Source organism: Rattus rattus, chromosome 7, assembly GCF_011064425.1.
Source record: "Rattus rattus isolate New Zealand chromosome 7, Rrattus_CSIRO_v1, whole genome shotgun sequence".
Lineage (NCBI taxonomy): Eukaryota > Metazoa > Chordata > Mammalia > Rodentia > Muridae > Rattus > Rattus rattus.
This window is the reverse complement of record NC_046160.1, coordinates 31,266,730-31,280,756: the sequence shown is the minus strand read 5'-3', so window position 1 is coordinate 31,280,756 and position 14,027 is coordinate 31,266,730. Positions and strand designations below refer to the sequence as shown.

General features: G+C 36.7%; 1 protein-coding gene across 1 annotated transcript in view; it reads right to left on the bottom strand.

Annotated features, from left to right (window-relative positions):
* The window catches only part of Smc6 (structural maintenance of chromosomes 6), a 52,920-nt gene that overhangs the window by 22,229 nt on the left and 16,664 nt on the right, over nt 1-14,027 (bottom strand). Inside the window, exons 9-18 of the mRNA XM_032907479.1 lie at nt 12,278-12,397; nt 12,087-12,185; nt 8,507-8,653; nt 8,016-8,104; nt 7,681-7,845; nt 7,048-7,226; nt 6,234-6,438; nt 3,603-3,717; nt 3,120-3,280; nt 889-1,024 (exon numbers count right to left, since the gene is read on the bottom strand). Of these exons, the coding sequence (XP_032763370.1) occupies nt 889-1,024; nt 3,120-3,280; nt 3,603-3,717; nt 6,234-6,438; nt 7,048-7,226; nt 7,681-7,845; nt 8,016-8,104; nt 8,507-8,653; nt 12,087-12,185; nt 12,278-12,397 (1,416 nt within the window). The remainder of the gene's footprint in view (nt 1-888; nt 1,025-3,119; nt 3,281-3,602; nt 3,718-6,233; nt 6,439-7,047; nt 7,227-7,680; nt 7,846-8,015; nt 8,105-8,506; nt 8,654-12,086; nt 12,186-12,277; nt 12,398-14,027) is intronic.

Here is a 14,027-nt window from a genome sequence, read left to right as displayed (position 1 = left end):
ATCGTCTTACTACTGATCCCCTTCCACACAGAGGACAGAAGAAAGCTACTTCAGGACTCAAAATCATCACACTGTTGAGTCGGGAAGAGCAAATGCTTTTCTAAAATATCCAATTGTTTTCAATTATTGAAAGATTACTATAAAAATCCAGTGTTTCCCAAGGAGCCAAATAATCCCCGGGAGGTCTTGAAGTCCATGTAGTCACTTATTTTAAGAAAAGCACTGTAATGTTGTCCACCATTTTTACTAATCTTTTCCCTTAAATTACAGGTAGCTTTTAACTGTACCTAACATTATCAAGAAACAAAACTTTGTTAACTTTCAAAAAAATGTAAAGTACTGACAGATACAACACACATATGCTGGACAGTTTATGTCAACCTGACACAAGCTAGGGTCATCTGAAGAAGAAATGTTAATTTACCCCACCCAACTAGCCTGCAGGCTAATCTGTAGTACAGTGTCTTGATTGGTGACTGATATGGAAGAACCCTGCTAACTGTGGGCAGGGCTACCCTCACTGGTGGTTGTGGGTGCTCTTAGAAAACAGGCTGAACAAGTCTCGAAGAGAAAGCTAGTAAGCAGCATTCCTCCATGGCTTCTGCATCAGCTTCTGCCTCTAATTCTTGTCTTGTGTTTCTACCCTGACTTCCTTAACGATGGACTCTGATGTGGAACTTTAAGCTTGAAACAAACCTTTCCTCCCCTAGTTGCTTTTGATCATGATGCTTTATCACAGCAATAGAAACAAACCCTAATTAATATAACACATAAATGAAAGTTCTTTTAAAGATTGGCTTGAAGTCAAAATATCTGAGATGAATGACAAAATTATATAATTAACTCTGAAATGTTAAGTTGGAAAACCAAAGGCTATTAGTTTTTTACCTTTATTTCTTTATAATGTAGTTGGCACCTTTTAAGAAGTTCTTCATTGCGTTTAATATCTTTCTCAAGAGCAGACAGACGGTGCTGAAGGTTCATTATGTGGCCCTTTTTATTTTCAATCTCAGTTTCCAAGTCACTTGATAGAGAAGATAAAAAAATACTTTAATTCTCAGATATCTTGCTCCTTTACAACAAGAAAAGTTTATTTGTAGGAACTTATTTACAAAACGCTATTCCATTAAAGCAGTTCTCTAATCCTATCAAATTAAGAAGTTATTATTAGTGAAAACTAGCAAAAATGTCAAAAGATCATCCAAAGAACTTTTACTTTATTTGATTATCAAGTGTTGTAATATGAATTCTATGCTCTAGGAATTATGCATGGAGTTAGGTGGAAGCAGAAACAGGATAAAGATTCAATCCCTCAATGAGAAGCTAGACTATACTGCAACATTAAATATGAACAGGACGAGATACTTTGCCTCACAACTATAGAAAAACAAATGTGGTCGGGGAAGAATGTTTACCAGCTAGGGCAGGGGGGTTGGGGTGGGGGGATAAGGCACACACACACACACACACACACACACACACACACACACACACACACACACAGAGTGGTAAGAGGAGTTTTAAAAAATAGCATAACAATTTTTGTTTAAGAAATAATGCTAATATATATGGAATAGAAGGAAAAGAAGACAAAGATAGAAAAACCACAAAGGGTTTCTGCAGCAGTCCAGCAAATGCTACAGTGTTCTGCCTTACTAATTTACACATGGACAAAGAACATTTGTTACCTCATGAGCTATGTATACAAGTTGCTTGACTCAGATCAATGTATTATCAGTCTCTAATTTTGCACTGTAGTTTGCTGGTTTCCACAGCACTGTTCATGAATAAATTACCCACTCTCTCTTAGCACATTTGGCAAGCACTAAATACTTGTTTGAAGGAACAAATGAAAGAAAATTCTAAAGTATACTACTTCAGTAATGTCTATCAAATTGTTTACCATGAAGTTCAATTTAAAACACATACTTGTACATATACAATCACTCTAAGAGTCTGTTTACACATCATACATACTTCCCTAACAGGAGACTGATCGCCTTGAGATGAAAAACTAAGCCAAGTGCTACAACATCCATTTGGTGAGTTGTTTTTTCCACCATCTTTTTTCTACCGCTATCAAGAAATCTTAAATTTCCAAAACCTTGAAATAACTTCATGCTACTTTTCAATTCAATATCTGAAAATGAGAAACCTCAACAAACTCCTCATTTTCTTCCACATGTAAGTTACTTAGAATCCTTTTATTTTGGCCCACTTTTTTAGATGACCCCTCTTCTCTTCCTTCCTTTCCTCTGGAGTGGTGCTGGAGGATGACTCTGGGACCACATGCATGGTAGGCAGTACGCTACTCCACTAACGATCCTTTCTCCTCAGGACAGCAGCAGCAGCAGTCCTTTATCTGAAATTCATTCATCCTGAATACACCCTCAGTCATTAACTCATGCCGAAGCCATCAATTCACCAAGTGGCATTAGTTTAGTTGGAAAAGCATGCTATAGTATCAAAAACTGTTTTCTGTAAACCCCTGTCTATAATTAGGACATGATTTTTATATTATTTTTTCAGGTTCTCAATTTGTCTTCTCTATCAGCTCTATTTCTCCCAGGCCAGTATTTTAATTATATCAACTGACCTTCTTTCTTGCACTCTCAAACAATGTACCTCTATAAATAAGATAGATAAGGAAGTCTGTGTCTGAAAGTAGCCTAGCATGCTGGACTCTTGTTAATTTAAAAAAATAAAATAAAATTATTGTAACTCGATGGTGAGCAGTGATACAGCTCCTGTACAATCTTTATTGCTTCAACATGAAATGCTACAAATGCATAATCTCTCCTTTTGCATAAGTCTCCTCTGTACAGCTCCAATTTCAGTATACATGCTGCCCAAGCAAGCGCTAGTTCACATGCTTAGTGCAGAGCATCCTTACAGCTTGAGGACAGGTTACAGAGTGCAGAAGGACATCTAATGTGTAGAAGAACTGTTAAGAACATTTTATTTTATGCATTTGGTCCTAAATACTGTTGTCAAAGTAAGTGCTGAATTCCATATCTAGTTAAAGACATTTTTAAGACCAAACACTAAATAAATAAATTACAGAAAATGGAACCCGAAGTGGACAGTGGGAATAAAATAGTGAAGCACTGAATTCAAACCTTATTTCAGAATCCACATCTCTGCTTAGAAACTTGGGTCTTGTACTTTCAGATGAATAATAACGTCCTGCAAAAACTTGATCACCGTCGGCAGTAAAAGCTTCTCTACAATTTTTGGGTGGCTTTTGGGACTGCATGACTGCACGAGCTACAGAATTATTCTAGAATAAAAAAGTATATATTTTTTAAAACACTACCATTTCTGATTGGTGCACATAAAACTTTTACCCACTGGTAAGAAAATTCAAGTATTTTTATTTAAACATTGAAATAATTCCCATAATAATGTATTTATGAAATACTTTATAAACAACTAAAACTGACAACGGTTCCATTTGGAAACAAACTGCACAAACCAACTAATGCTATATTATCCTATAGATTCTTCCATGATGAGATAGGAGTATAACAGTGAAACGTATCTATGAAAAAAATAAGCTATGAAGATTATTAAATGGCAAGTATATGAACCACTGGCCTTACTTTGATCAGCAGCACTGTCTCTATGCTCCGCATGTCAATCAGACTGTTTGCAACAACAGCATTGTCTATTTCTAAAGCTGTCAGAACAGTTGGAAACTCTGGATGGTATGCAGCTCTAGGAGACAGAGGGGGAGGGCAACTCAACAAACTTTAAACACAAGCAAATTTCACACATATAAAAAGCAAAATGTGTAATTTAATGGGTAAGTAGACAATAAAGAATATAAAATATCTGATATTTGAACACTTAACCTTTAAGGTTTATTTGCTGAACAATTACATTAAATCAGAGTTAAGACACTGTTTTAAGCACATAGAAATATGAGCTCATATAATCTCTTAACAACCACTATAACATACTCTATCCTGCTTTTTCTGATGAGGATGATTCAGGGAGTGTAACAAGTTCCCTAATATCATAAAGACAGTTAAGTGGCCAGTAGAATTTAAAGTAGGCAATAGATATTTAAACCCAAACTCACAACCATCATGTTCAAAACTGATTATAGTAGTTGCACTGTTAAAATTTCTAAGTCATTTCTCCTATAACTATACACAAACATAAAGGCTAGTTAATTAAGACACATCTTAAATAGCTCAATAGTTATTTCACTGAGTAACGACAAAGGGGATGGCTCAGCAAGAAGGCTTGATCTGCATGTATGAAGCTCAGTTCAGATGCTCAGTATCCACATAAAAAGCTGGACAGAGCTGTAAAACCCACCACTGAAGCAAGCAGGTCATGAGAGCTTGCTAACCAACAATCCTTTCCTAAATGAATAAAGCACATCTTAAGTAACTGATACAGGCAATATTCTAATAGTTCTGATCTTTTTTACATTGAAACATATCATTGTTATATTAATATTTCAACCACAGTTTACAAAGTTCTTCACACACATATACACAAGTCTCCTTCAGAACACTTAAGTCAGCTCAACATTATTAGACCTACTCAAGGCTCTTAGCAATAGCCAGTCAACCATAAAAATACCACAATTCAAATCCTTCCAGGGATTCAATAACTTTGTACTTTAGCACCTTATACTTGATACCAACTAAACCACTGACTGTGTCATCAACCAGACCTGTTTTAGGAAACTGTAATTTCTATAATTTCTGTCTCACCAAAATTTTTCCTCCTAGGTTAAGCCTGTTAAGCCTGAAGACTTCATAAAGCCAGTTCTACATTTTCTTAGACCACACTTTGTACTAATTTCTCGAGTATCTTCAACTGCTTCTCTCCTCCTATCACACCTACACATTGAAAACTTACCTCCTTTAGTTGTAATAAAAATAGACGTTCTTACTGACATCTATAAAGAAGTATTATTAATAAAAAAAAATCCTGCAGCTACTATAGACTTTGTATTTTTAGTGGAGTATCATTCAAATTCCTCCGTGATTCTCAGCAGCTAGTTTAAACTTTCTAATAGCATAATTTCCAGGCCTCCTACGCAACTCCCAAGGCCCTCAGAACTCACCTACCTCTCAGGAAACTTCAAATATACTGCGCAAACTTAGCTCAGCTTTATATCCTTTCACAGTAAATCAGACTTTATTTTGCTAAGTCTCTGTTAACACAGTCTGGAAAACCACATAATAGTTTGGCAGTGACAAGGATTTCCCTTCACCAAGGGCTCCCATGGCAGGTCATACAGCAAGCAGTCCGTACAACAGGACTATTCAGGACTATTTTCTGGTCCCAAAATGAATGAACAAGGGCTAGAGAGAAGGCTCAGTGGTGAAGAGTGCTTGCCATTCTTACAGAGGACCCCAGCATGAAATCAAGTGGCTCAAAACTGTCTTTAACTCCAGCTCTGGGGAATCAAGCTCCCTTTTCTGGCACTATTATTCACTTGTACAAACCAAGACCCCTACTTAATGATAGTTTAAAAAACGAAATAAATCTTTAATAAAAACAAGCAACAGCAGGTTCATGGAGGCATCATCCTCCCTCGTGTAACTTTAAAGAACATCTTCCTATTTCCCCATATGGCACCCACCAGCCATGCAGGTCACCAGTCCATTAGGTCATTTTCAACATAAGAAATTGCAATTAAGCGTTTCTGTCCTTAGACAAACTCATTAGTTAAAAGGCTAGTCATTTATCACCTCTTCTGTCTTACCTAACATAACTTAATGATTCCCTCATTTGAACTAACCTATATCCTATATTTTATGATCCATTTTACTAATGCTTAGTAAATACAAAGGTAATTAAGTGTCTCTACACAAATTTACTCAGAAAAGAATGAGGTAGTATGAGACTTACAAAATAATCAGAAATAGTATTATTTTGACAAAAGTGAAGATGGAAAGAAAATTTTAAAATGCAATCTTGGACTCTTATTTATTTTATTTCACCTTTTTCTTTTTTGTTTTAATTTTGCAGTGGGTTTTTAGGTCCTACATTCAAAATATCTCTTGAGTAATTGGAACTATAGGCATACACCACTGTGCCAAGCTCACATACCTCTCTCTGTATAAAGTGGACTGGTCAGCTAGAGATAATAAGAATTTTAGATATCATCCCCTTTAGAAGAAAACAGTTCTGCAAGCATCCTATGAAACATCTTTTCAACCACACACACAAGTAAGCAAAACCAGAGACAGTATTTATCTGATTACCTGAGTCTCACATCATATACCTCATTCCGAAATTCCGAAACGATTATCTGTGGTCGAGAGGTCCCTGGTGGATAAAACTTTTTCATCAATGACTGAAGTACTCTTTCATCAGCATGATTATGGCAGCAATAGGCTTGCAGAAGTCCTTTTAAGCAAGACTCAATGGCTAATGCAAGTTCAGGGTCCCGTAGATGAATGCAAGCACCTAAAAGTGATCCCCCACAAAAAGATCACAAGATTTATAAACACTTAAGTAATACTGTCCTACAGAGAGATCACTCCCTAGAAAAACTCGACCAAAAAGTTTCTAAACCCTAAATAGAAACAAATAAAAATAAATGAGCAGGGATTTGGAACTAAGAGGACTGGACTGGAAACCACATTGTCTGAAGTAACAAGTGAGAAGGAAGTCTTGTTATAGAGAGTACATGAGTCGGAGAGTAGAGCTGCTTTTGTTCTGTTTCCTATGGCTTCATGTCTACAGGTTACAATCTTTCCCTAAATTCTTTCTCTTCTGTTTTAGACTTTAAAAGGAAAGGAAAGGTAGGTATTTAAAGTGACTTTCTCATTATGTTTAAATATGTGAGCCAGGAGTGATAACACATCCTGTAACTGAGGCACTCAGGATGCTGACACAGGAGGATTGGGATTAAGAGTTCTCGACTAGATAAAAGACTCTTGTCCCTCCTACCCCGCTGACAAAACCCCTTAGTGTAATTAAAGCTTATACATACCTAGACAGCTAGCTTAAATACAATACTTCCTAGAACTAAGAATATATATTGATGGTATTCTCAGAAGTAGTGGGAAATACCTAAAGGGCCAATAGGTTTATGGGTAAACTGTCTCCGTCTGTAAGCATCATCTATTGCTTCCAGAAGAGCTGGAACATGAGGACCAAATCTTTTTAGTCGATCAGTTTTACTATCTTTCAGTTCTTTCAATTGTCTCTGATTATAGTTGAGTGTATGTCTCACTTCTACATCTTCTCTCCTAAAATATAAAAATATAAACACATTATGTGCTAAATTATACACAAATATTAGGGCTTTGTCCAAAATAGTTCCATGTTAACCAATAATCTTGCTATGCTAAAAATGGGATTTTTATTTATAAATAAATGAGTTACCAAACAGTAGCCAGCAGTTCTCAAATTCACATAAAAAGTGATGCAACAATAATGGACTGGGAATCCCACGTTGCTGAAATGTAAGTCTTAGAAACATACTTTTACTACCTCTTTATCATTTCCAGTGTGGTGGCACAGGCCTTGAGTTGCAGCACTTGGGAGGCTGGTGTACCTGAGTTAGAGGTCAAGCTGTTCTATGCTGTGCTTTCCAGGTCAGTCAGGATTACACAATGAGACCCTGACTCAAATCAAGTTCAAAGGGATCTTTTTTACTATCACAAAAAAAGTTCTCTCCCCTTATATAAGGGACAAACTTACTTAATTCGGACGTGTTCTTGTTTGTCCTTTTCTATGGCTTGCTCGAACTGTTCAACCTCCTGATTGACTGTATTTTCCTGATCCTGTAAGGCCTTTACTTTCTCTTTTAACCAGCAGATCCTTTTTTGCCTTTCCAATCGCTCTGGTTCTAATGACTGGTCGGTACTAAGGAGAGTAATAAAACAAACAAAAAAAATGTTAAATAAAAACAAAAGATTTAAAAAGCATAAGCTACTGTAAACAGTTTTCATTAAAATCAACACAAAGATGCACCACTCCACAGTGCCTAATTATTACAGTGAGGTGACTATGGAAATTCCATTTTATTGTACTACCTTTTCTTCAGCTCTTCAATTCTTTTACAAAGCTGTTCACCATCTTTTTTTAATGCTTTATATTCATTTAGGGAACGATTATATAAAACCTAACAAAAAACATTAAACACATTTTAGTAACATGTAGAAATACACATTCCATCAAAGCACACCCATAACCATTTGAAACATGTTTTAATGAGTGAATGGAGCATATTTTGATCTGGATAAAAAGACACTAATTTAAAAAACAAATTAATAGACCTGGTGTTGGCGAGGCTCACCTTTAATCCCAAGAGGCACTGCATCTTTAGCTGAATTGTAACCCCACATGACATCATGCAAAAAAACTACCCTGGTCCATAGATGGAGCTCTAAAACAGCCAAGTCTACACAGCACACAGAACCTGTCTAGGTGGTGTTGGCAGGGAGGGGTGACAAGGAGAAGCTAACACAACAGTCATGATGTTTAATAGAGCATTTACTACTCAAATTTAGAAGATTCCTCCCACCTCGGCATCATTAAAGGCTCTTGTCCTTGCAATGACATCTGTTTTCAAGGCCATACATTCTGGTGCTCGTGCATTTGTCTCTTCACTAATTTTTTCTAGTTTATCTTGTATATCTTTGTATTTTTTTTCTGCATCATTAAGTCTGACCTTTAAGGGAAAAAAAATTACTGTATTTTCCATTAATGCAAAGAAAAGGATAAAACTTATCAACAGTTCACATTGCAATAAAATTAATTTTACCAAAGATATCAGGTCTGGGTTTAAGTGAGATTGCTCAACAGGTAGGGCACCCGATGCCAATTCTGACACCAAAGTTCAGCCTGAGAATGAATGTGTTGAAGTGAACTGACTCTGTAGTTGTCCTCTGATCCCTTGGCATGATGCAAGGCATCTGTGGATGCCATAAATATGTGTTTACACACGGTCACATACACACATAACAAGTAAGTGAATGAGATGAAGCCTTTAAAGTTAAAGCAAAAAGATATTAGGCAATCAAACCGATGGCTCAGGAGTGAAGAACACTTACTGTTCTTACGGAAGGCCCAGTTCAATTCCCAGCGGCCATAACTCAAAACCATCTGCAACTTCAGTTCAAAGGGATCTATTTCATCTGGCCTCCATGGGCACCAGCCATGTGGTTCAGACACACATGCAGGTGAAACACTCATAACAAATAAATTTGATAATTAAAAAAAAAAATGAATGGTAGGAAGGATATATTATCACTATAAGAGAGTCCTTACCCTCTACAACTTTATAATTTATTACAGAAATGCTAGGGGTTGGGGATTTAGCTCAGTGGTAGAGCGCTTGCCTAGGAAGCGCAAGGCCCTGGGTTCGGTCCCCAGCTCCGAAAAAAAGAACCAAAAAAGAAAAAAAAAAAAAAAGAAATGCTAAATGTTTACACAGAAGCAAGCCCTACAGCTTTCTTCACAACTGCTGGCTTTTGAAAACGAGGTGAGCATCTATTACTCAACTTGGGCTTTATTATTCAACTAGAAAATACCTCTGAAGAACGTACTTAAGGACTTCTACCACAAGCTGAGAAGTAAGGCCATGAGGATAAACAGACTTGGGAGAAAATTTTGGACTACTATGTCAGGAACAAAATTTGAGGTGTATGATGGTTTGTAAATGCTCCTCGGCTCAGAGAGTGGCACTATCAGAAGGTGTGGCCATGCTGAAATAGGTGTGCCACTGTGAGTGTGGGCTTTAGGACCCTCATTCTAGCTGCCTGGAAGTGAGTGTTCTGCTAGCAGCCTTCAGATGAAGATGCAGAACTCTCAGCTACTCTTGAACCAGGCTGCCTTCCTGGATGCTGCCATGTTCCTGCCTTGATGATTATGGACTAAACCTCTGAACCTGTACCCCAGCCCCAATTAAATGTTGTCCTTATAAGAGCTGTCTTGGTCATGGTGTCGTTCACAGCAGTAAAACCCTAACTAAGACAAGATAATTAGAGTAAGAAGGGTTGAACTTCCATTACCGGAAGAGGATGTGAGAAACATAGCCCAGGGATGGCCAAGCAAATGTACTATTCATTGCTACTATTTTTCCACATATGGATTAACAACAGAACCCTTAAAAGAAAGACATCTGTGGTCTTGAAGAAAGACAAGAAGCAGTAAGCTGGGGGAATATATTCTATACTACAATCATACTTGCTGTTAGAAATTCCTTAAGTAAAGGTGAATAAGATACTGACATAAGTAATCCACACTGACATACAAAGTAAATGAGGAAGGGCCACTTTATAAAGCATTGCTTCTTCAACTGGATTGCAACCACACATGACATCATGTAAATGAAATGCTGAAATCCCAAAAACTGTGATAACAGCAAAATGCTCCTGAATGACAAAAACTTAAAAGAAAATCAAATATATAATGAATTCTAGGTGTTCCTGACAGTATCTGCCCATGCTGATCATGCAATGTCACTCTACACTTAGTTCTAAACACACAATACATGCGCTTTGTACTATACACACCATTACATCACATAACACCAATAAACCTGCCTAAAACACACCTCAACTTGGGTTTGAGAGTTTTATGTTATGAACCACCGTATTTTTGTTGTATATGTAGTTTTCTGTTCTTATTGCAACATAATGGCTTAAGACTTTTCACAACTTCCTAACAGCATTCCTAGTTTATATCAAATTACTGTATCTATGAATTATCATTGTGCTAGGATGTTGCTATTAAACTGTTCAAGTTCTGACTGCAGTTTCATAAAAACAAATCAAAATATTGATTAAAAAATTCCTCCTTAAAATACAAAACAAAAACAAAAAACAAACAAACAAACGAAAAAGAAAAACAAGTTCAGCAGTTGAGTATTCTTCCAGAGGTACTGAGTTCTATTCCTGGCAACCACATGGTGGCTCAAAACAATTTGTAATGAGATCCAACGCCTTCTCCTGGTGTATCTGAAGAAAGCACCAGTGTACTCATACATTAAAAAAAAAAAAAAATTCTCCTTGAGGTTAGAACAAAATTTCCAAAAGTTTCTGAAATAAGCCTAAAAGGCCTTTTGCTACTTCATACTGCATATGGATATTAAAAGTGGCATACTCAGCACCAAGATATCAAGATTATCAATAAACTCTGAAAAAACATTAAAGATGCTATATGTTCCACAGAATCAAATACTGAGCCAAGATTTAATCCTTTACATAAAAATGAACATGTATACCTATCTTATTAGTTACAAGTTTGCATTTAGTCGATGAGGTAAAATTATATGTTCATCAGAAAACTATTAAAATGAATTTCATTATCATTTAGTATCAGGTGATAAGGAGCCGGTAGTAGAAAAATTTTATTAAGCTCTACATATAAAGATCAAAGAAACTACAAGTTATACTTTGAGCATGAAAATGTAGGGAATCTTTACGTAGCAGTTACACAGCCTATGAATACACTGAAATCCACTAAACTACATTTTTAAACAAGTAAATTGCACAGTATATGAGTTGTATATCTATATCCTTCACAAGACTGCAAGACATGACCTGCAGACTAGTTTTAAATAAAAAAAAGTCTTCTGGAAATCTTCTAGAAACTTTTACATCCATGTGAAGGATTTCATGACTTTAAAATTTCAGATACAGTATTTTCTAATGACATTTTAAATCTCAGGTTAAAATCTGACAAGTTATCTAATACAAAATGTAGCAATAGGAAATACCTGACATGAAATCTAGATTCTGGGTCATTTTACTGTCTCCTGGAAGTTTTCAGTTCTAATGTCTTCAGATTACTAACACTCAACTTTAGTGCTATTCTACCTGACAGTTATTTCGGTACCTCTCCACTGCTCAGTGTTTCGACTTCTTAGCCAAGTCCCAGTGCCCACAAGCAGTCCAAGCCTCAGATAGGGCTACTCCAGCTAGATAAAATTCTGTTTCAAGTGACAGATGCAGTTGCCAAGCAGTGTTTGGAAAAGTACAGGTCTGGTACAAGTTCAACAGATTTGAGTACAGGTAATACAGATGGCTTGTAGGTCATAACCAGCCCCAGCAACCTCATGACTCAACTAACTGTATCTCTGAAGAGGAGGCCCTAAGTACCTGCTGCTCTTCCATTTTCCTGTCAAGTTTGGCAGCGCGTTCTTCTCCAATTTTGATATTATCTCGAATAGCATTCAACTGTTTTTCAATTTCATTGACCTGCAATGCAATTATATACCAATTATTACAACTACAGGAATGAAGTCCGTGACTTCTCTACATGAATACAGATGAACAAGAGTGAAAATTACCACAGCCCATGCCATTTCATGTTTCAAATACTCTAAATTCGTCTTCATTGTACTTAAACCAGCAATATTTTGAAAACGTTCCTCTTTCTCCAAGCACTGGCGCTTTAGCTCAGTAAGTCGCTTAAAAGGGGGGAAAAAAAGATAACTTTTTATTAACATCAGAAGGAAACATTTTGTGTATCATGTATTTAAAACAATGCCTAAACTGTTACTATACAAAAGTACTAGAAAATGACTTCATTAAAAAAAAATTTTTTTTGTACAATTGTGCTAAATACAATAATTCTGCTAAGCTGTGCACGATAAAAATGGTCAAATCTTAAGAGGAAACGATTGTTCAAGAAGTCCTCAAGCTTCCCTGTCATTTTCCTGCTTAATTTCCTATCTATATATCCATATCACTAAATTCCTCTCAAAAGGCTAAACAAGCCTGATCTTCCAAACCAAGCATAACAAGTATCCAGAAACTATTCCAGATACTGGAAAGAGAAGAAATTATTCCCTGAAATCAAATGAGTCCTAATTCTCTTTTAATAATAAATGAAACAAATACAAAGTATCCCATCATTAGAACAGGTTATTAGATGGCTTGTAGACCTCACATTCTCTACACCTATGTGGATGGTCCTGTTCATTCTCATCTGTACCCAACCTGGCCTTACCACTACAAATTTGCTTTGATTCCCTATCCAATTATGTTCCTGTTCCTAAGATCATTTCAATCTATCCCAAAATCCTTCCCAACGTACACACACTGCCTCCTTGTTTCCTTTGCCTTCAGAGGCTGTGCAATTCAGCACATGGAAAAGCTCAGCAACTGTCAGCACCGTTACTTTCAAATCTACAGAAGTCATCTGCAGTGACTGGCAGAAGAAAGGTGGCCTGTTTATCGAAAAGGTCTAGTCTCTATCCACTCCCCGCTTTGGAGCCTAAAGTCTCACTTCTCTTTCACACTTACAAACAAAACCACTATTCTCTATCTGTGGGCACTACTTTCCACTTCTACAATTATTTCCTTTCTCGCCAAGTTTCATGAAAACTATCTGTATCCGTTCCATTTCCTATCTCTACAAATTTGGCTCCTGTTTTTCTCACTTCTGAAACCTACCCTGCCACAGACATCAGTGAAGACTTTGCAACTTAATAGTGACAGGTTCTGTCGACGTTTACATCTCTCAACCCTGAGCACCTCCTTCTCAATTCTCTCTTCCCTTGCTTCTATGGCTCCCATGACTTCTCATGGTTCGGGGTTGCTCTGCCTTTCCTGTTCTCCTGAGTCATCTAAATAAAATATATTATATGTTTGGACTCAACAATGTCATCAAGAACAAATTTTGCTCCTATATTTCTAATTAATATAACCAACTTCTTCCTTGATAACTACCATTAAAGCCACTCAAAATGTTGTTTAAAAGAGAATGAAACAGGGTATGACTGATGGGAGTTAATTTAAAAATTCAAAGGTTCACCTGACAATAGTAGCATATAGCTTTACCTCTAATACTAGGAGGCAGAGGCAGGCAGATCTCTAAGTTTGAGACCACCCTGGTGTTCAGAGTTGAGTTCCAGGAATGCCAGCCCTGTCTTGAAAAACAAAATCAAAAACAAAACAAGGCAAAGATCTAAGCAATTAGCCTGATGACTAAAATGTTAAGGTATGGTATGACAGCAGCTAGCAAACCACTGGCCACTTACATGTTAGTATCTTGCTGATGTGATAAGCCATCATACTACAAGTGAATATTATGTT